General features: G+C 39.0%; 2 protein-coding genes across 2 annotated transcripts in view; one reads left to right on the forward strand and one right to left on the reverse strand.

The window, feature by feature from the left end:
* The window catches only part of ACYP2 (acylphosphatase 2), a 174,266-nt gene that overhangs the window by 37,300 nt on the left and 114,465 nt on the right, over window positions 1-22,501 (reverse strand). The gene's annotated exons all lie outside the window — the stretch shown is intronic.
* On the forward strand, window positions 4,405-6,233 carry TSPYL6 (TSPY like 6). Its single transcript, XM_028168463.1, is given in 4 exon segments — window positions 4,405-4,415; window positions 5,164-5,597; window positions 5,600-5,644; window positions 5,647-6,233. Coding segments are annotated over 4 exon segments (1,077 nt in total).

Here is a 22,501-nt window from a genome sequence, read left to right on the forward strand (position 1 = left end):
GCTTTCTAAACTGGGTGGCCTAGCCCAAAGAACAATATTTCTGTATGCTAAGTCACTAAACAAACACACTTGTTTAAAGAATTTAGGTCAAGAATGAGAGATTCCTTTCAAAACAACTAAGAACAGAACAATATTTGAGGAGTCAAAGAAAAATAAGACTATACAATTCACAGGCTCTCTTCATTCATCTCATATTAAGTTTATCTTTTAAAACATCATGCTGTTTCTGTTTCCCAGAGAATTTAAACACTTCACAATTCTGTGATGTGCAGATTTGTGGCTAAACTGTACTCTTCCCCAAAAGCCATCTTCTTTCTTTACTCATATTTCTTCTTTTCTTTCCTTTTTCTTTCTCTTTCTCTCCCTCTCTCTTCCCTCTTTCTGCCTCTGGTTGACTAGATATTTCTGAGATTTTGTACTAGCTCTCCTTACTCCCCTTAAAACATTTTTTTTATAGCCAGAATGTTTCAAGCCCAAAGTTAAAATCAGATTTTGTTCTTTTCAGTAGTTTCTCGTCCATACTCTAGGACACAAGCAGAATGAAAGACTCTGAAAGAGAATAACATTTCGCACTGAACTCAAAAAGTATTATCACTACTCACTTTCCAATTTTCAAAAACATATACATTCCTTGTTTTTGATCAGCTAACATATGTGTGATTTTCTTCTGCACACTTTAAGAAAAAAATAGTAAAATACAGGCTCTGTGACATTAAGTAATATCAAATTCTAAAAGTGTCTGCCTTTTGACTAACTAATTTAGCCAAAGGAGGTGGTGTTATATAATTAACTTTAGCCCTAGAATACAGACCCAGCTTTAAATCTCCTGGCATCAGTTTAAATCACCTAATACCCTGCATTCTTGCTATTCTCCCTCATTTCTCAAGGATTTTAGCTCCTGGCTTATTCTCACTTCTTTCTCATCTTATCTCTCAGTGATTTCAATATACACATAGGTGATCCTTCCCACCCAGGCCTCTTGGTACACTGACCTCCCCTGCAATGACCTCGTCCTCAGTATGCCTCATTGGAGCCCAAGTTGGATGGAGGAGTAGGGTTCTAACCAATCCCCTGCAGTCCACTCTCAAACCACTATCTCTCATCCTTCTAGCTCACTCTGGTACTTGAACCCAGGGACCCTTCAATTCCCTGGGTCTTCCAATCCATTGACCAGGTCACCTTTTCACTGCCCCCCATCCCTATATGTCCTTTACTCCTCTAGCTTAGATTCTAAGATCAAGATTATAATCATTCTCTTGCCCTTCTTGCTTCAGTTCTGACTAAATCCAACTCTGCTTACTCATGCTGCACCTGTAAACTGAATGTGGCTGAAGAGAAATTCACAACCATGCCGATGTGCCTCACTTCGAATTCATGATCTTCATGCTGTGTGACAATCATACCATATGTCGTAGTCCAGTCACTCTTTGATTCTCTAGAAAACTATTTCCTACCCCTCTCTCCCCAGATTCCCACTGCCTCATCCTCTCTCCCTCTCACTTGAGTTGAATCTTGCTTTCTCCTTTACTGAGAACACTGAAGCAAACAGAAGAGAATTTCATAGACTCCGTCATCACTTCTACCCACCAACCAGCAACTACACCCTCATACTTTGCCTTCTGGTTCCCATAGGTGAACTTGTCATGCTCCTATTAAAGGCTGACTCCTTCTCCCCTACATAGGCACTAGATTCCATCTGCTTTTACCTATTCAAGGACATCCCTCCAATGATTCTCCTTTCTCTCTCCTACATTATTAATTTTTGCTCCCTGCTGAATCATTCGCATCAGCATGCACACAGACTTCTTTTTCTCCCATTTTAAAGACGTTTTCTTTGACCCATTCTCCCCACCAGCCACCATCCCATTTCTTTGGAGCAAAACATCAAGAGTCGTATATACTTGCTGTTTTCACTTTCTCCCTTATGGATTTTATCTTAAACCCATTACAGTCAAGCTGTCACCCTACCACTCCTCTAAAACTGTTCTTGTCAAGTGATGACTCCATTTATTTCCCTTTTTGGCAAATTCCTCAAAAGAATTATCAATATTCACTGTCTCCAATTTCCTTCCTCCCATTCCCTTTAAAACCTGTTCTGACCTCCATCACTTTTGTTGTAAAATCCATTGGTCAATTCTCGTTTTACTTGGCCTATCAGCACCATGTCACACAGTTGAACACTTTCCTTTATACATTTGGCTTTCAGTGTACTGCACATTTTCAGATTCCCTCCTACTTCACTGGTCTCTCCTTAGTCTCTTACTGGTTCTTCCTCTTCTCCCTGACCTTGTAATTTTGGAGCCCTCAGGGCTTGGTCTATCGCTGCTCACATCCTTGGTGATTTCAGCAAGCTTTAAATACAGCTTTAAATATCATGTATGCTGATTATTTCCAAATATGTATCCCCATCCCAGACCTTTCCTGTGCTCCAAACTCCTAATACCCACTTGGTATCTCAACTCTGTTGTCCAACAGTCATCTCAAACTTAACATGTCCAAAAGCAAACTTCTAATTTTCCTGCAAAGATCTACTCTATCATAACCTTCCCTATCTCTGCTTCTGGCAACTCCATCCTATCAGCTGCTCAGGTCAAAATCCACAGAGTCATCCTTGACTTCTTTCCTTCTCTTATACTCCACATCCAATTCACCATGAAATCATGCTGGCTCTACCATCATACTGTAACCACTATCCACCTCCACTGCTACCACCTGGTCTAAGAAATATCATCTTTCACCTGTATTACTTTGATAGACTCCTAAAAGATCTCCCTACATCTACCACTGGCCCCACACAGTCTATTCTTCACCCAGGAGCCAGAGGGATCCATGCAAAACATGAATCAAATTTTGAGTCCTCTGTTCAAAATCCTGTAGTGGTTTCCCATTTCACTACGAATAAAAGCCAAACTTCTTACAATATCATGTAATATCCTACTTGATCTGGCCTCTCTCATTCACCCTGCTCCAGTCACACTGATCTCCTTTTTAGTCCTTGAACACCCTAAGCATTGTCCTGTCCTAGGGCCTCTGCTTAGCTCTTCTCTCTTCCTAGAATGCTCTTTTCAGAATATCCACTTAGCTAAATCCCTCATCTTATCTGAATCTTTGCCAAAATTGCATCTTTTCAATGAAGTTTCCTCTGCTTACCCTATTTAAAACTACAATCTGCTCCCCACTCCCAACCCCCAGGACTCTCAATCCCCTTCCTTACTCACCTCTACCTATTGTTTTATCCATAGCACTTATCACTTTCTAATATGTTTTGTTTACTTTTTATTATTATTATTTATTGTCTTTCTCCTCTGCTAGAAACTCCAAGAGGGAAGAAATCTTTGTTCTGTTTAACAATGTATCCTAAGGGCCTAGAACAGTAGTAGGCATGCTACAGGCACACAATAAATATTTATTGAATGTTTAATAAAAAAAGAAATAGATTATATGTTCCTTGAAGGTTAGGTAGTATCTGTATCAAAATCATTTAGCCTCATGCTAACTTTGTAGAAAGATTCTTTTTAAATTCTTGATTCTATTTATTATTTCTATGTCTATTTAGGCCTTTCACTGCATTTCAGTGTTGATGAGTTATACATTTCCATGAATTCATATATTTCATCCAAGTTTGAAAATGTACCGGCATTGGGACTGACATATACACACTACTATATATAAAATAGATAACTAATAAGAACCTGCTGTATAGCACAGGGAACTCTACTCAATACTCTGTAATGGCCTATATGGGAAAAGAATCTAAAAAAAAAAGTGGATACATATATATATAACTGATTCACTTTGCTGTACACCTGAAACTAACACAACATTGTAAATCAACTATACTCCAATAAAAATTTTTAAAAAAAAGAAAAGAAAATGTACTGGCACAAGTCTGTCCAACATGTTCTATTTCCTTAAATCACTATTGTGACTGTATTTTTCATTCCAAATATTGTTTATTCTCTCTCCTTTTATTATTAATCTTTGGTTGATACTCTCTATTGTCTTTCATTAATTTCTCCTCTTCTATTCATCATTACCTCTTCTCTACTTTCTTTGGCTTAACTCTGCTGGTCTTGTACACACTACTCAAGTTACAGTCTGTGATGAGTGAGTGATACAGTGCTCACCAATATTTTCAGTTTCCTTCACCTTCCAATCTCAGGGGAGGATTATATTTCCCTGACCCCTTGAAGCTAGGCAAGGCCATCTGACTAGCTCTGGCCAATGACATACGTCACTTTTAATGGAAACATCTAAAAACCTATGCATGGGGAAAGGATGGTCTCTTCAATAAACACTGCTTGGTCAATCAGATAATCATATGGGAGGAAAAATGAATCTTGACTCCCCTCACACCATTCACAAAAAGCAACTCCAAATGGATTACAGATATAAATGTGAACGATGATAGAAAGGCAAGATATCTTAAACAGGACACAAAAAGCACTAATCTAAAGGGGAAAATGATAAATTGGAATATATGAAGATTAAAAACTTTTGTTCATTAAAAGGCATCATTAAGATAGTGAAAAAGCAACTCACAGAGGGAGAGGATATATGCAATACACAGATCTGAAAAAGGACTTGTATCTAGCATGTATAATGCATTCCTACAAATCAATATGAAAAATATAGAACACGCAACGGGGAGAAGACTCGGATACTTCACAAAAAGAGAATATCCAAATGGCAAAATCAAAACCACATGAAAAGCTTCCCAATTTCTTAGACACTGGGTAAATGCAAATTAAAACCACCGTGTAACACCATCACACATACACCAGAATAATCCGAATAAAAAGGATGGCAGAAGCCACAGAAATAGACTCTATGAGACCGAGAGCGGGTGCCTAGAGACTGAGGAGTGAGTATCGGGAAATTGAAGGGTGGGCTGTGCAACAGGCTGGTTTGCATGAGTAAGTCTTTGGTTAGGAAAGGAGATGCCAGCAAACAGCTGGTCAGGCTGCTACCAACAGAAGCGTCCCTAATGGGGCCCAGGGGATCCCTCTTCCCCAAATCCGCAACCTCACTACTCCCGACCATGCCCCAGGTGACCTGGACCCACAGCAGTGCCAGAAGCTTCTAGAGGAAAGCAAGATGACGCAGGTGATGGTGGAGACGAGTGAGGGCAACTTGGAGATCAAAGCACTCCCACCGCCCCAGCTTCCGGTGGAGGGGGGAGCACCCCGCCCCCCAGAGCCCCACGGGCTGCGGCTCTACTCCCCAGATCCCAGTCGCTGGGGGTCGCGACCACGGAGCGGCCGAAGCGGGGCGGGAGGAGGTCGTGCCACCCGGGGAGGGTGTGGAAGCAGCCTCTGCGTCTGCGGCAGCAGACAGCAGCCTGAAAAATGGCTTTCAGCGTGCAACTGGTGGGGAGAAGGCCCTAGAAACCTGTGGCCCAGAGCGGTCGGGGTCTGAGCTGATGATGACTGGGGCGAAGGCCGCGGAAGCGAAGACTGAAAGGGGCACCGTCTTCTCAGAAGCAGTGGACGAGTAGGAGAGGGTTGAAGTGGAGGAGAAGCCAGTGGGTGAGGAAATGGAAGTGGTGGAGGAGCACAGAGGGGTAAACGAGGTGAAGGACGAGGCAAGGCCCCGGCCCAGAATGAGGGTCTCCACCTGAATCCCCTGGAGGCCATCCAGCTGGAACTGTACCCCCTCAGGCTGACCGGGCCTTCCTCCAGTTCGGGCGCAATTTTGGGCGCATGCGTCAACACTACCTACAGTGGAGGAACATCCCGGGCTTCTGAGTCACTACCGTTCGGAACCACCCACAGCTATCTGCCCTGATTAGAGGCAGAGATGCAGAGATGTTCAGGTACGTAGCGAATTAGGAGGTGAAGGAACTCAGACATCCTAGGATGGGGTGCAAGTTCAAGTTCTTCTTTCGAAGAAACCCATAATTCTTCTTTCGAAGAAACAACTGGACTGTGAAGGAGTACGAGGTCAGATCCTCTGGGCACGTGGTGTTTCTTTCCACTCCGATCATATGGCACCCGGGCCGTGAACCCCAGGCCTTCCTTTGTAGGAACCAAGACCTCATGTGCAGCTTCTTTGCCTGGTTTTCAGACCACAGCCTTCCAGAGTCTGACAGGATTGCTGAGATTATCAAAGAGGACCTCTGGCCAACTCCACTGCAATACTACCTATGGGATGAAGGAGCCCATAGAGCTAGACTTCTCCAGACAAGGGAGCCAGCGGAGATACCCAGGCCCTTTGGCTTCCAATCTGGTTAACCTTTGCTCTTGGAAATACTCCCACACAGGTCCCCTACCACCTCCTGCCGGACCTAGGCCTTAGCAACTGCAAGGGTGTGCCTTTGGCTGATTTTGTGCTCACCTTTCTGCACCTTCCCTCCACTGGACATTCAGCTCTCCCAGCTTTCAAGATTGAGACCGTCGTGGCTATGCTGCTCCACTTCCCCGTGGCGTGCTGTTGTGCATTAACATCACATGCTGCGTGGCGGTAGTTCACACTCTTCTAAGCCAAATAGATGATGCTACAGATGGCACTGCCTTTGTCTGCACCGCTTGGACCCTGTTTGTTCCCAAGGCTTCTGGTCTAGTTACTACCATCTGGATTTCCAGCTATTTTTAAGAGCCCGTTTTACTCATTCTGCTCCGCACATGGCGTGTGGACAATTGCTGGGCATTAATAAAGTCAAGAGGGAGAAGCAGTGGGCTGCTTGGTCTCCGGTTCATGCCACTCCGTTGCTCTTCCTGCTTCTCCGATCACCTAATGCTGCCTGCTACTGGCTACACCCACCCCCCTTAGGCTGCTGCCTGCTGGATGAACATTTTCTAGACCATTGTCAGCTCCACTTTCTGGTTTTTGCTAAACAAGGATCTTCAGAACTGGTGGTAGACCCAGGCTTCCTGCCATCATATAAAAGACCTTTCTATTTCTCCCCGAAAAGACCTCAATTCCTCACCATCACTCAGGAACCCTACTGACTGTCAGGCAAGTGGTTGAGGTGACGAGTTAGACCCTATTTGCATGGCAAGGATAATGATGGTGTCCTTGCTAAGTACCAGGCTTTCTCAGCCTCAACCAGTGAAGCCATACAAAAGTTAGGTACTTTTATTTGTCTCCCTTCCTCATCCTGAATATGAAGAAGTGCCAGCAGTGCCAGGGTAGGTATACAGTTTCTCTTCTATTTCTCATCTCCCTCTCTTTCTCATATCACTTCTATCTCTTTTTAAAAAGTGGTAGCTCAGAAGCATCTGCAGAAGCAGGCTTTTCGGTTTAACTTGGCTCTTTATCGTTTCCAGAGGCAGAGAGATGGTCCTGTAAAGGAGACTACCAGAGCTCTTAGTCCCTCTCTGCCTTCTTCCCAGCCCTCACCCATCTATAGCAATGCCTAGTTGATTTAAAGAAAGACATACATGGAATGAATGGATGGAAGAACTAAAGAGATTGTGATGGATGCCTGCCTTGAGAAGGAAAACTGAACAGACGGCCAGAGGCAGAAATGAGCCAGGGGAAATATGGGCCTAGAATAAACACTGGATTGACTGAGAGCCTGCAAGGAAGGGATACCTTCTCTTGTTAGTGGTGATAGGAGGAGAAGTACTTTTCTCAGGATTGGGATGGGAGAATTGAAGGTGGTTGAAGTGCTAACTATGTTGCCGAAAGATGATTTTTTTAAAGAAATACAAACAATGCAACTTTGTGTGTTTTATGTAGAAAATTAATACCATGCCCTTAATTTCACTAGTATTTAGTAAAACCTTATTACTTTCTCTGTTTCTGTTTACTGGGAAGATGTGGTTGTATAGATTTTCTTTTGCTTTCAGTTAGGAACATTTGGAAGAATGTTAATTTCTTTCTGGTACAATATGGAGACTTTTGTGAATATTCACACAGTTTTCAACTCGTTTCTGTTAAAACTGTATCTTTAGAAGTATAATTTGAATAACTTGGTCTTATCAGACTCTGAAGACTTTGGAAACTGTTGTCTTTATGGAAAAATAACCTACAAAAAAATTGTGGCTCTGATTGTCTTGACAATTCAACCTGGTAACAACTTAATAATTGATGTATCTCTTTTCCTAAATGGCAAAAATACTTGTGAGATTGCTCTGTAAAATTGGAAGTGTACCATTGGCATATTTATCTTTCCTTATATGCACCTTGGTAAAATAAATGCACGTCAGTGTGGAAAAAAAACAAAACTAAACTAAAAGGATGAAAAATAACAAGGGTGGAAAAATGTACAGAGAAACCAGAATGCTCATACACTGCTAGCGGAAGAGTAGCTTAGTACAGATACTTTAGAAAATTGTTTGGCAGTATCTATGCACACCCTCTGATCCAGTTCTGGGAATATACCCAACAGAAATACATGCACTGCATATATTCACAAAGACATGCATAAAAGTGTTTATAACAGCACAATTCTAAGAGCAGGGACTGCCCCAGCATCCATCAACAGTAGGAAAAGTAAGTTTTGAAATACACAATGGAATACTATGAGAAATAAAAAAACTGCCTACGTGCAATAATGTGAATGAATCTCACAAACATGAGGTTGGATGAAGGAAGCCGGTCGCAAGAGTACATGCTGTGTAATTCCATTTATATATGAATTTTAAGAACAGGTAAAACTAATCTATGGTGGTAGAAGTTGGAATAGTGGTTACTACCAAGAACAGTGAAGAGTCTGAGATTTTACCCTGCTTACAAACTAGTATGTTCCCTGCCTAGTTAACAGCTGCTGAGTCAAGAGACAAAGAACCTTACAACTCAATAGCCAGTGTCAGTATTGCAGCAGCTTCTTGAGCCCTACTTCCTAATTATGCAACATGAAGAAAGTCAGGTGACACCTGCACACACGCTGGGTTGCATTACAGGAGAGGAACCCTGAGTTTGGGTAACCTCAGTTTTATAATGGGAAGTAAACATGCCTACCCTTTGCTTTGAAGGGAGACATCTTTAACATACTAAACAGTATAATAAAAGACAATAGTAAGAGACACAATCTCTACTTTTTCAAGACTTAAGCAAAACTGTCCTTTTCTCTGGAGAAAAACACTCTCTGTTGTCTTCCAAGGCTATTCAAATAAACTTGAAAGGGTACTCTGAACAAAGGCAGGTGGTATCTCTGCTCACAAGATGTGCAGAAGTATCAGAGACCCATGATAATTGTCTCCCAACAGTTGTGGGGTGGGGGCGGTACCTACTGGCTGGAAGGGAGGATGATGGTGGATTCTGAAGGGCTAGGGATGTCTGTCTTGATCTGGATGCTACATACATGGGTGTATTCAATTTGCGACACTTCATTGAGTTGTACATTTGTGAAACATATTTTTCTATATGTATATTTAATAAAATATGCTTGCTTAAGAAAAACAAAAATTAGGGGATTCCCTGGTGGTGCAGTGGTTGAGAATCTGCCTGCCAATGCAGGGGACATGGGTTCGAGCCCTGGTCTGGGAAGATCCCACATGCCACGGAGCAACTGGGCCCATGAGCCACAACTACTGAGCCTGCGCATCTGGAGCCTGTGCTCCGCAACAAGAGAGGCCGCGACAGTGAGAGGCCCGCGCACTGCGATGAAGAGTGGCCCCCACTTGCCGCAACTAGAGAAAGCCCTCGCACAGAAACGAAGACCCAACACAGCCAAAATTAAATATTAAAAAAAAATAAATTAAAGAAAAAAAAAAGCACAATACAACAACAAAAAAAAAAAAAAAAGAAAAAGAAAAACAAAAATTAAAAGAAACCCAAAGTAAGCAAAGAAAAATAAAACAACAAAAACAACAAAAAAACCCCACCATCTTTCTGGAACTTCAATGCTAGAAACTGACTGGCCAATTTAAAAGTATGTTTCAGATTTTTGGGGGGTAGGCTGTAGGTCCATCTATTAGAATTCTAATAGGATCATTTACTATACCACGAATGGTTAAAATCCATTTCCTGGGGGGTGGGGAATTTTTATCTAGGTATGGGCCATCAACCTTTAGTATTTATATTGCTCCTGATCTTTTTATCAACTGACTTTTATCAGAGTTGAGTTGTAAACAGTTTATTTAATTATGGTTTGTGATGGTTCATTTTCAAAGCTTAGTTCTTCCAGCTAAATAAATGATAAAAGCCAAATATTATTTAGTTCTGTTGTTCAGCAAGGATGATGCTATTTCTGAGATGGCCCCATCACATTCTTGCTTCTTAAGATGGTCTGCATCAAAGTTTCATATCCTTTCTTTTTAGCCCTCCCTCTTTGAGGTGTAAATATTTCACTGAGTTAAAAACAGAATTTCAAACTACACCTTTGGCACATGCCATAGAAGACTGCAGTATTAATAGCAACAAAATCTTCTGTAAAACTAAAGAAATCATTTGGTTTGGCTTATTTGAGCAAAACCTTTCCATTTCTGTATATAACAAGGTATTTGGGGACAATAAGGATAATTCAGTGTTGAAAATGGCAGCAGGTTTGTTTTTTTTAACATAAGGAATATAAAAACATGTAATAATATGTAAGATTAACTTATTGCCTTTGAAACATAAGGTAGATTTAATTAGGCTTTTTACAATTCTTACTATCAATTCATATCACACATTATAATTTTAAATGGCATCCATATGGATGGCTTGCCCTGAATTTTCCAATGGCAAAATTTTCTCTTTGCTATTGGTAGCTAGAAGCATAAGAGATGCAGGATACTTTGATTTATGTAAAGGAGTCTAAAATTCAAGTTTAGTCTGTCTTACCAAAATAGATGAGGATGGGAAAGGTGGTAGGTGGGATTTTTAAATTTAGCATTAAACTAGAGTCTAGAGCATTAAACTAATAGTGCACTGAGTTATAAGTTGGGGCACCTGGGTTCTAAAGGGCTCTGCTGTAAACTAGGCAAACCAATTAATTCTAAAGACACAGTTTTCCTCATCTTTTTAGTAACACGTTTGAAGCATCATTTCTTCTAAATCTGAAGATTTACTTACCCCTTAAATATAAGCTTTCCCCAAGGTTCTGTGGCCTCCCCCTGGCTTACTTTATCTCTGCTCTTCCTGGGTGACCTTAGCCACTTCCAGAGCTTCTGCCATCACCTTTGAGAAAATGACTCAAATTGGAATCTCCAACTCTTACTCTAAGATCAGGGTTTGACATGTCCTTTTGCACAATGTTTCCAGAATTGCTCTCTTCCTTTCCATATCTATCTTTACTTCAACATCTCTTGTCTACATTACTAAAAATCTCTAGGCTTCCCTTCCTGAATCTGATCTTTCTCTTCCCATCATTCACACTACTGACAAAATGATCTAATCCCTTTTGTACAAATATCCTTGTCAACACACCACTCCCTGCAAAAGGAAGTCCTAATACCCTACTATTGCATTCAAGGTCAGCTACAGCCAAGTCCCTCCCTAACATTCTTGCCAGCGTCTACTCACATTGGAGTCCTTGCTATTCCTCAAGCAGCCCATGCACTGTCTTGCCTCCGTGCCTTTGCTCATGATGTTCCCTCATCTTGGATTCTCTTCCCTACCTCCTTATCTTTGGAAATCCTACCATTCCTTCTAAATTCAATTCAAATGTCATCTCCTCTAAATAACCTCTAAAACCTCCTACTTCCCATAGCATTTTATTTCATACAAGTTTATATTTAAGTTAGTTCTTTATATGTGTTAGTAGTGTAGATAAGTCTTTGTCTCCCAATTTTAAGTTATTTAAGGGCCAAGATCATGTTTAGGTATCTTTTTCTTCTGTGATGAGTAAGACACAGTCCCTGTCTTCAAGTAGCCTACAGTCTTGCTTGGGAGCCAATGTACAGTGTAAGAAATGCTAAAATAAGTGCAAGCATAGAGTGCTATGGGACCATATAAGAGGACTATTCTGCCCCCCCAACCCCGAAGTTAGGAATATTAAGGAAGGCATATATTATAAAAGGTGGCTTTTAAGTTCCTCTCTAGACACCATACTAGACTGTAAGCTTCTTCACAGTATGGAATCTATTTTTTCATCTAATATATATTTAAGGATATATATTTTATGTCTAGTACAAATTAGGCACTCCAAAATTACTTAATGAATGTGTAAGTAAAAGATGCCTGAGTCCTTTATAGCTCTAAATGTGTAGAGTATGAATCATATTAGTCTTTTGTAGTGGTTTATTCCACTTATTGGTGGAAAATGGTCAAAAAATAATTGGCTACTGAAAACCTAATTTAAAAAAGGTAATAACCTATTTTTAGGCTTGAGGTTTTAGGTAAGTGTTAATTGCCATGCCTGCCCAAATAATTCCCAAGGAAGAGGAGCCAGGGCAGACTTCAGTCAAATCCTTACAAGTACCTTAGTTCTAAGTCTCAGAAAGGAGACTATGTCGATAACTGAGCTGTTTTGCAATTATAGATCCAAACTGAGTAAAAATTGTGATATTTGTTCCTTGACCTCTAACTTCATGTAATTTAAAGAAAAACAACAGGCTGTATTATGGCCCTTAACAATAGGCTATACTAATAATAGCTCTCATTTATTAAGGGCTTACATCATGGTACCACTGTGCTAAGCACTTCATGTGCATTATTCTCTTCTTATACAACTCTACAAGGTATTCCTGACTCCATTTGCAGATTAGGAAAACAGGACTCAGTTGAGATTATGTTACTTGTGTTCAGTCAGTCAGCCAGGCAGTGGTAAAGCCAGGACTCAAACCCAGGTCTGACTCCAGAGTCTAGTAACTATACATGGATAGAAATACTATCTTGTTTTACCGTAGAAAATAATTTGCCAAATGGCTACGATTTTTCCCATTTGTATACAAATTTTCTTAGCATATAAAATGTTTTACTAATTTCTATGTTTATTAAAGTTATGACACATCAAAATCAGAAGTACAGTACTAATAATATAATTGTTTTTTTCCTTTGAAGATTGTAAACATATTATGACCTAATTTCTTTTGATATCTGAATACCACTCACAAATGAATATAAGACACAATGGCATTTATGACACATCTACTGTTGGTTCATATCCCTTTGCTAAAGGCACTGTCACAGCTAAAGCATATTTTCAGGTGTTCAAGTGGCTCCAGCAAGCTTTCGGCTTTAATTCCAGGAGTAACCAGCAGTATTTGGAAGACAATGCACTTTGTCCAAGAAGACCAACTCGCAGAGGTCTTCGGGGTGGGGAAGGGATTATGTCACTGTCTAAAAATCCTTAATAAACTTGGCTCCTCGGCAGTGGGGAAGAATGTAGAGCCAAGCCACACATGTGAGGTCCCAACAATGTGATGAAAAGAAAGGGATAAAATGGGAAAATCTCAAGGAAAATGCACAATGGAAGAGAAAAATAATCATAAGTTTTCAGTGTTAATTTTGTGTACCCAAAAGAACACTGGTGTGAGACCTAAGATACAATGATTTTTAGGTCCAGCTTGTTTTCCAATGTAATTTTGGGACTTCTGGGGGAAAGTGATTGGAATTTATTACTGTGACTGGAGTTTATTACTCATGATGGGAGTGAGGTGGACTAGAAAGTCTTAAGTTTCCTTTTAGAGCTTTGATCTTATCATGCTAGGGAGGCTGCAGATACACACGCCTGGGGCTTCATTATTTAGAAATATGTTTAAACTTAAGAAATAGATGGATACCTTCTTAACTTGATAAAATATACCCTGGTCCTAAAGTGACCATCAAGCTTACTGGGGCAACAGTAGAGGCATCCCCACTAAAGTCAGGAACAAAGAAGGATGTTCACTTGTCACCACCATTACTTAACAGTACTGGATGTTAGACAATATGGTTAATAAGAGAAAGGAATTAGAAGTACAGAAATTCAGAGAAGGAAATGAAAACTATCACAATTTGTGATCATTATGGAAAACCTGAGATATTCAACTGAAAAAGTACTGTAGACAAGAAAATTTAGTAAGGTAGCATGATACAGAATTACTATACAGATATCAATACATTTCAGATGAACAAACATAGTGAGTTTAAAGTGAAATGGGGAAAGACTCCATTTACAATAGCAACAATGAAAGATGAAATATCTAATAAAAAAAACTTCAGAAATGTGTAAGATTTATGAATACAATTTTAAAGCATTCCTGAAGGAGACAAAGTGAACAGCATGCCAAGTTCTTAGATAGGAAGTCTCAATCTCATAAAGTTGTTCTTCCTAAGCTAACTTAGAAATGTATTGTAATTACAATAACAAGGCCAAAACTTGAGGAAGGGGTGGGGGAGAGACAAGCAAATTCCAAAATACATTAAAAAAAGAATGTCAATGAAGCCTCCAAAAAAAAAACACAAATGAAGGGGGCTATTTCTAACATTTATTATAATATAAACCTACAATAATTAAAAGTGTAGTCCTGACACAAGAATAAACAAATGAATCAATAGGATGGAACAGGAAGTCTAGAAATAGACCCCAATGCATACAGAATTTGACGTATAAACATGGCATGATAAACATGGCATCTGAAAGTGAGGAAAAGATGGACAACTCAAAAAATTGTCTAGACAACTGGAGAGACATTTTTAATAAAATTAAGTTGGATTCATGCCTCATGCTGTACACCAGGTAAATTCCACAGGAGCAAAGATTTAAATTTTAAAAATACAAAATAGTAAAAATACTATAAGAACACAAAGGAGAACTTCTTTATTAACTTGGAGTGGGGAGGCCTTTCTATTATTTAAAATCTGGAGGCATAAAGGAAAATATTGATAAATACAACTACTTGAAAAAAGTTTTTAATCTACGTGGTAAAAATAAAATCCATAAGAAAGTCAAAAGAAAAATCACAAACTGGAAATACATAAATTCATAACAAGCAAATTTTAGAATGGTGAGAAAGGATGTATACTAAAGGGCTGCAAATCACTGATTCAGGGATTTGCCAAAGAAGGAAGCTAACTTTGGATTATACAGTTGGCCGTCTGTATCCATGGGTTCCACATCCAAAGATTCAACCAATCACAGATTGAAAATATATATATATATTTTTAATTCTAGGAAGTTCTAAAAAGCAAAACTTGAATTTGCCACATGCCAGCAACTATTTACATAGCATTTACATTGTAATAGGTATTATAAGTAATGTAGAGATGATTTAAAGTATACAGGAGGACGCGCATAGATTATATGCAAACAGTACACCATTTTATATAAGTGCCTTGAGCATCCTCGGATTTTGGTATCCATGGGGGAGGGGGGTGGTCCTGGAGCCAATCCCACTCGAGTACTGACGGATGACTGTATACTTTACCTAAAGCACCAAGTATATGTCAAATACAATCCTATTTTCCATTTTAATGGAGGAAATCAATAACCACACCACCACTGGGGCAAAATGAATAGACAAGCCTGCAGTTGTCTCAAGGACATCAGTGATGGGCCGGATCACCTCAGGATTACTAAATTCTGTAAGCATATCCTGTGTACCAAACCTGGTGGTTTCCATCCTGTTTGATGCTCTGCTGTAATTGCTGCAGACAGCAGTGACCTCACTGTGAAAGTCATTTCTGTAGTGGTGTGCATGGATTTGCACAGATTAACTCAAATGTTATGAATACGGCAAACCTGCCGTTACCTTCACCAAGCATGCAATGTAGTCATGGTGTCTGCACTTTTGTTAGGCCTGGTATAAATACATAGGTAATTTCTCCCATATACTATCATTTCATCTGAAACATTTTCACACTCTTAACAGCAATACATTTGATTAATAAATCTGGTACTATGGAATATGGTTTATCTCTTGAACAAAAACTTTATTTGATCATTCAAGAGAAGACTATGACTACTTCTTCTTCTCCTGACATAGATAAGTCTCTATCTCATAGAGGAAAAAATACAAAACCACAAAACTTTTTTGCAATCTCTTCCCCCATTTGACTTCAGATAGAAACAACACAATAATATCAGAGGTTTCAATTAAAGAAGTTTGAGGGAAAGCCCATGGTTATTGCACCTTGAATCTTTTCAGTCAATTTTTTTCAAGTTAGGCCTACCTCTTGAGCACCTGAGAACACATTTCAAATACATGTTATTAATAGAAGGTTTCTTTCTTAGCTTCAATATCACATTTAAAGCAGCTGGAAATTTTAGAACAGTCCAAGAACATACTTGTTATTTCCATGGAAACTTGGATAAGGGTCAGCTGGCTTATGTCATAAATAGTTTCCCATGATATGCCACAATTACAGATTAATTCAACTTATAATAACTGAACTGATTTAATTAAAAATGTTTTTACTCGCAGGCATTTGCCCAGAGGGGATAGGGTGCTTCACTCTGGTACTCCTTGCTCCAAGGGTGAAAAGAATATATTCTTTGGGCCACGTCTATGGCACTTGCTCTCCAGCTAGCCAAAGGAAGAGAAAAGAACAAAAATAAAGGCTACCAGATTAAAAGTGAAGATTTTACCAAGAAAAATAAAAAGGTACAAAACCTCTTTACCTCAGTGAGAACAGAAATGCATCCCTTCAGCCTAAATGTTTTCTTTCCAGAATTACTAAAATAAAATAAAGTGCTAGATCTGGGTTCCATGGCAAAAGTAAAAGGTATCTTATTTTGCAGCCTAAGCCACTGAAGCCGGAAAAACACAGGCTGCTTGGTAATAAAAGCCCTAGGTCTAGCCCTCAGGGTTTCTCACTCCTACATCATTGTGTTCCTCACTCCATGTGCGGGAGGGCTGCTCATCTCAGAGCTGCTCGTCTAAATTGCACCCTTTGTAATATAAGCCTCAGTCTTGGGAATTTTCACTTGTTATGGTATTGATGAGGCAGGGGATGCTGCAACGACAAACTGCTGAGGACCAATAAAAATGGGAAAACTAAAAGTTAGAGAATGAGAAAGGTACTGATGTCTTCAGGTGTGCTACAGGAGCTCTGATGAGAGACAACTTTTTCAAGTTATTAGTCGGAAAAAGAAATATCTTTTTTGGAACAGGAGAGTGAGTTCTCTAGGCCACAAAAGTTTTCAAGTTTTACTTTTTTGGGAAAAGGCAATTTTCTTTTATGATTCTCTGCTTGCCATGTCTCAGTACACATGTAGACTGATTCCTGAATGAGGTGTGTTTTCCACCATAAATTAATCAACTGATACCTAGTTTTTCACTCTCTTCTTAGTTCAAGGATTGTGACTTCATTCCTCATCTAAAATTTAGTTTCTAAAAATACACTACTGAGATATGGTGATACTCCCTTCCCCCAACACTTCTGTGGAGACGCTCAATCCTACCCGCCTTCATTAGAATAACCCCAGACCAACATCTTACCTAACCATGGAATTGTCCAAAGAGACCTTATTCACATGCACACCAACTTTTAACTCCCCACAGTTACTCCACCCACTAGCAGATATAACTAGGTAAAAATGTTAAATTTCTGCAACTTAAAGTAATAATACTAATGAATAAATTAAAGTCAAGCAACAGACTGGGAAGAAATATTTGCCACATATGTAATAGATAAAATCATTATCCAAAATAAATGAAAACTCCTACGAATCAAGAACAAAAAAGTAAAATACCACAACAAGGACAAAGTACATAATAGGAAACTCATAGAAGAGATACAGATGGCTAATAAACATATGGAAAGATACTCAACTGTATTAATCTGTAAAGATCTAACTTAATCAATAATGAGATTTTTAGGGCTTCCCTGGTGGCGCAGTGCTTAAGAATCCGCCTGCCAATGCAGGGGACACGGGTTTGAGCCCTGGTCCGGGAAGATCCCACATGCCACGGAGTAACTAAGCCCGTGCACCACAACTACTGAGCCTGCGCTCTAGAGCCCACAAACCACAACTACTGAGCCTGTGAGCCACAACTACTGATGCCTGTGCACCTAGAGCCCATGCTCTGCAACAAGAGAAGCCACCACAATAAGAAGCCCGTGCACCGCAAAGAAGAGTATCCCCCACTCGCCGCAACTAGAGAAAGCCCACGCACAGCAACAAAGACCCAACACAGACAAAAATAAATAAATAAATAAATTTATTTTTAAAAAATGAAAAAATAAAAAATAAAGAATAACCCCAGACCCCCTCAACCATCCACGGGGTCACACAGGTAGGAACACCACATTAACTTAATTCTGAGAAGAAATCCCCACCTCTAATGACAGAATTCTCAGCCCCTGGACAACTGGGGTTACACTTCCTTCTAGGGAACACTCCTAATTTTTAATTGGTGAGTATATGTACAATTTTTGATATAAATACTTTAAATTTAGGGATTATTTTTAAAGTACATAGTTCTCACAAGAGAAGAATTCTAAAAATAAATTCGTATGTAAACATATGACATTTAGAAATATTTACCAGTTTCTTCTTCCCTATTCCATCATGAAGACAGCTTTTTGGCTTTTTGGTGAGCCATGACTAAGCTCCTCTATTTGTCTGCCATCTCACCTTCTTAGGTCACCATAGGTGGTAAAGTAAGAATCATATTAAATTTTAGCTCAGCTGTGATAATGCTGTGCCCCTTTCTAACCTTGGTGGCTTAGACAACCCCCTGGAGCTTCTTAGTCATTATGAGCTCAGTGCTTCTAATGAGGACAGATGGCACAGCCCCAAATACTCCTCTAGATCATAGCAGATGCTAACAATCCTATTTCAGGGGTGAGGAATGGGAGGAGCAGTGAGGTGGTGGATGCTCTCCTCCTTCACTTTTCTAGGAAGCTTCATTTTATTTACCTCATTAGCTTCATTCTAGACTAGAAAATACATGGGCGGTGGGGGAGACTCTGAGTTGATGACTGTCAGTTCCATTTCTGTTTTGAAGCTGACTAAAAGCACAAGACAGAGGGCATTCTCGCTCTCTTTATAGGCAGTGAAATGTGAGAGTATGGCATCTTTTCTTTCAGGCAGGATCCCTTTGAGACATTCTTGGAAAAGCAGCATAATCCATGAACATCGGGAAGACATGCTGACCTCAGGCAAGCTAGAAAAATACTGTAGGTGCCAGTGAGGCAAAATCATTACTATCAGAGGAGTCAGTTCTCCAGCCAAGGAGCTTTGACCTACACGACAGATTCTTTCTGAGTAGCTATAATGCCTGCATACTGTGTGTAGGTCTAGGCATTAGAGGTGGATTTATGATTTACTTAGGGAAATAAATGTACAAAAGACATGTAGAAAATCAGAGTTAGGTTTTTTTGCCCATAAAAAAAATGATGTATTCATGTGAGTCCCTAGAGAGCTATGTAATAAATAGATATCCCTACAAACCACAAATGAAATAGACCAGGCATTACCCAGGTGCTGGCCAATTTAGCCTTTGTACTTATAAGCATTCACAATATTTTGCAAAAGTAATTGAATAAGTTTTTACGTGCAATCATAATAATTTCACACTATGAAAAACACTGGAAGAGTCTTAAATATACCTATTCATTAATTCACTGGAAAATAATGCATATTATTTGGTAGGTGCTATGAACTGAATTGTACACTCCCAAAATTTGTATGTTGAAACCCTAACTCCAATGTGATGGTATTTGGAGATAGGGCCTCTGGGAGATAATTAGGTTGAGACAAGGTCATGAGCTGGGTCCCTAATGATGGGATTAGTGCCCTTACAAGAGGAGGAAGAGACAGCAGAGCTCGCTCTCGCTGCCATATGAGAACACTGTAAGAAGAGAGCCATCTGTAAGCCAGGAGGACAGTCCTCACCAGAACCTGACCATGCTGGCACCCAGATCTTGGATTTCTAGCTTCCAGAACCATGAGAAAATAATTCTCTGTTGTTTAAGCCACCTGGTCTATGGTATTTTTTTATGGCAGTCCAAGCTAACTAATGCAGTAGGTTTAATTTTTTTTTAATTAAAAGCCTTAAAAAATTTATGGAGTACATGTCTAAACTAAATGATGAGATGCCAGTTAATTTAAACTAATGAAAGAAATACTTTTGAACATATTAATATTTCATTTTACTCTTTTAGGTAAGAATCATGGAAAGAAATGTGATCAAAGATACTATCTTTACATGCAAAAGAACAAAACATAGATTATAAAAATTAAAATCCTTGCTTAGCTTATTTCTCCTTGTCTCCTTTCTTCACTTTCTATAGAGAACTCTATCTTCCTATATCCATCATCTATTAGTCATTCATTCATCCCATAGATATTTATTGAGCACCTAACTCTGCTCCAGATACTAATTCCAGGTATTGGGATATAGCTGTGAGCAAAGAAGTCTCCTCTCTCATGAAGTTTATATTCTAATGAAAGGAGACAGAGAATAAGCAAATACATATTAAATATATAATGTGTCATATTTAATAAGTGTTATGAAGAAACATAAACCAGGTAAAGGGTTAGAGCACAGTGTGAGTAGAAGAGGAGGAGTCTGGGTAATAATTTTGAAAACGTGGTCAGAGAAAGCCTCTCTGATAAGACCACATTTGAGCAGAGACCTGAATCATGTAAGGGAATGAGTCTTGGACATGTCTGGAAAAGTGTTCCAGGCTAAGGAAGCAATATTTTCAAAAGTCCTGAAGCAGCAGTATGCTTGGCTTATTAGAAAGACAGCAAGGTAGTTAGAAACAAGTAAGTGAACAAGATAGAGTGTGGCAGGGGATGGGGTCAAATAGGTTGCCAGGGATCCATTCAGGTCTGACCAGAAAGTTAGTGAGAAAGTCTCCAGAAGGGAGGGAAGAGAGAATGAGAAAGAAGCAGTACATGAGAAGATAATGGCTGAGACTTTCCCCAAATTGACAAAAGTCATAGATTCGAGTAGTTCTCTGAACCTAAAGCAAGATAAATAAAAAGAAAAGCACACTGTGGCACATCATAGTAAAAACGTTGAAAATTAAGTTAAAGAGAGAATATTAAAAGAAAACTGAGAGAAAAAAAGATTAACTTCAAAAGGAGCAAATATTAGACTAATAGCTCATCTCTCAAAAGAATTGAGGGAAGCCAGAAGAAAATGAAATGGTAGCTTCAAAGTGCTGAAAGAATATAACTGTAAATCTAGAATTCCCTACAAGCTACCCTTCAATAATGAAGTGAACAAAAGACATTTTTCATGTTGTGGCGGGGTGGGGGGGCATGTTGAGAATTTTTCACCAACCACCTACTTTAAAGAAAATACTAAAGGCTGTATTCAGCTCCCAGATGGGAGCTCAAAGATGCAGGAAGGAATAAAGAATGATAAAAAGGACAAATGTGGATAAATCTAAATGAATTTTGATTTAATTTTGATTAAATGAATATAACAATAGTTATAATAATATATTAGGGGATTTTAAGTATATGATAATATATTTGGGGATTTTATATATAAAAAGAAAATGCATAAACCGTAGCATATCAACCATATTTGTATCAAGCATAGGAGACTTTAAGGCAAAAACCATTATTAGAAATAGGTATGCTTCAAAATGATAAAAGTTTAAGTTCTTTAGTAAAAGATAATAATTCTACATTTTATGTACCTAATAACATAGCCCAAAATTATATATTAAGCAAATATTGACAAAACAAAATAGAGGAATAAAAAAACAAATCAGAGAGATTTTAACATACCTTTTTCACGTACATCAGACAAAATAATTTATAAGGGTACACAAGATTTGAAAAACACAATTTGTATATGTGACCTAATAGTCACACATACTACACTGTACCCCCAAACTGCAGAATACACATTGCTTTTAAATATACGTGGATTGGGCTTCCCTGGTGGCACAGTGGTTAAGAATCCACCTGCCAATGCAAGGGGCACAGGTTCGAGCCCTGGTCTGGGAAGATCCCACATGCCGCAGAGCAACTAAGCCCATGTGCCACAACTACTGAGCCTGTGCTCTAGAGCCCGCGAGCCACAACTACTGAGCTCACGTGCCACAACTACTGAAGCCTGTGCGCCTAGAGCCCGTGCTCCACAACAAAAGAGAAGCCACCGCAATGAGAAGACTGTGCACCACAACAAAGAGTAGCCCCCACTCGCCACAACTAGAGAAAGCCCACGTGCAGCAAAAGACCCAACACAGCCAAAAATAAAATAAAAATTTAAATAAATAAAATAAATCAATATACATGGATCATTATAAAAATCAACCATATACAAAAGCAAACTGTCACAAATTCCAACAAATCAAATTCATACAAAGTAAATTCTTTGACCACTTAGGAATCAAGACTAGAAATCAATGACAAAAATATTCTTAGAAAAATCTATAATGCTTGTAAATTAAGAAATACACCTCCTAATAACCCATGGGTCAAAGAAGAAATCACAATGAAAATAAAACATATTTTGAAGTGAATGTTCATGAAAATTTATGAGTTGCATTAAACCCACTTTAAGATGAAAATTTGTGTTCCCAAATACCTATATTAGAGAAGAAGAAAGGTGAAAGGCAATGAGCTTAAAAATTATAAGAAGTTATAAAAAGAACAACTTATATCTAAAGAAATAAGAGGACAGAAATAAAAAGATAAAAACAGCAATAAATAAAATAGAAGACAAACACACAATAGAGAAGATCAACAAAGATACAACTTGGTTCTTTGAAATGACAAGTTTATAAACCCCCG

This window comes from Balaenoptera acutorostrata, chromosome 12 (genome assembly GCF_949987535.1).
Source record: "Balaenoptera acutorostrata chromosome 12, mBalAcu1.1, whole genome shotgun sequence".
In the NCBI taxonomy this organism is placed as follows: Eukaryota; Metazoa; Chordata; class Mammalia; order Artiodactyla; family Balaenopteridae; genus Balaenoptera; species Balaenoptera acutorostrata.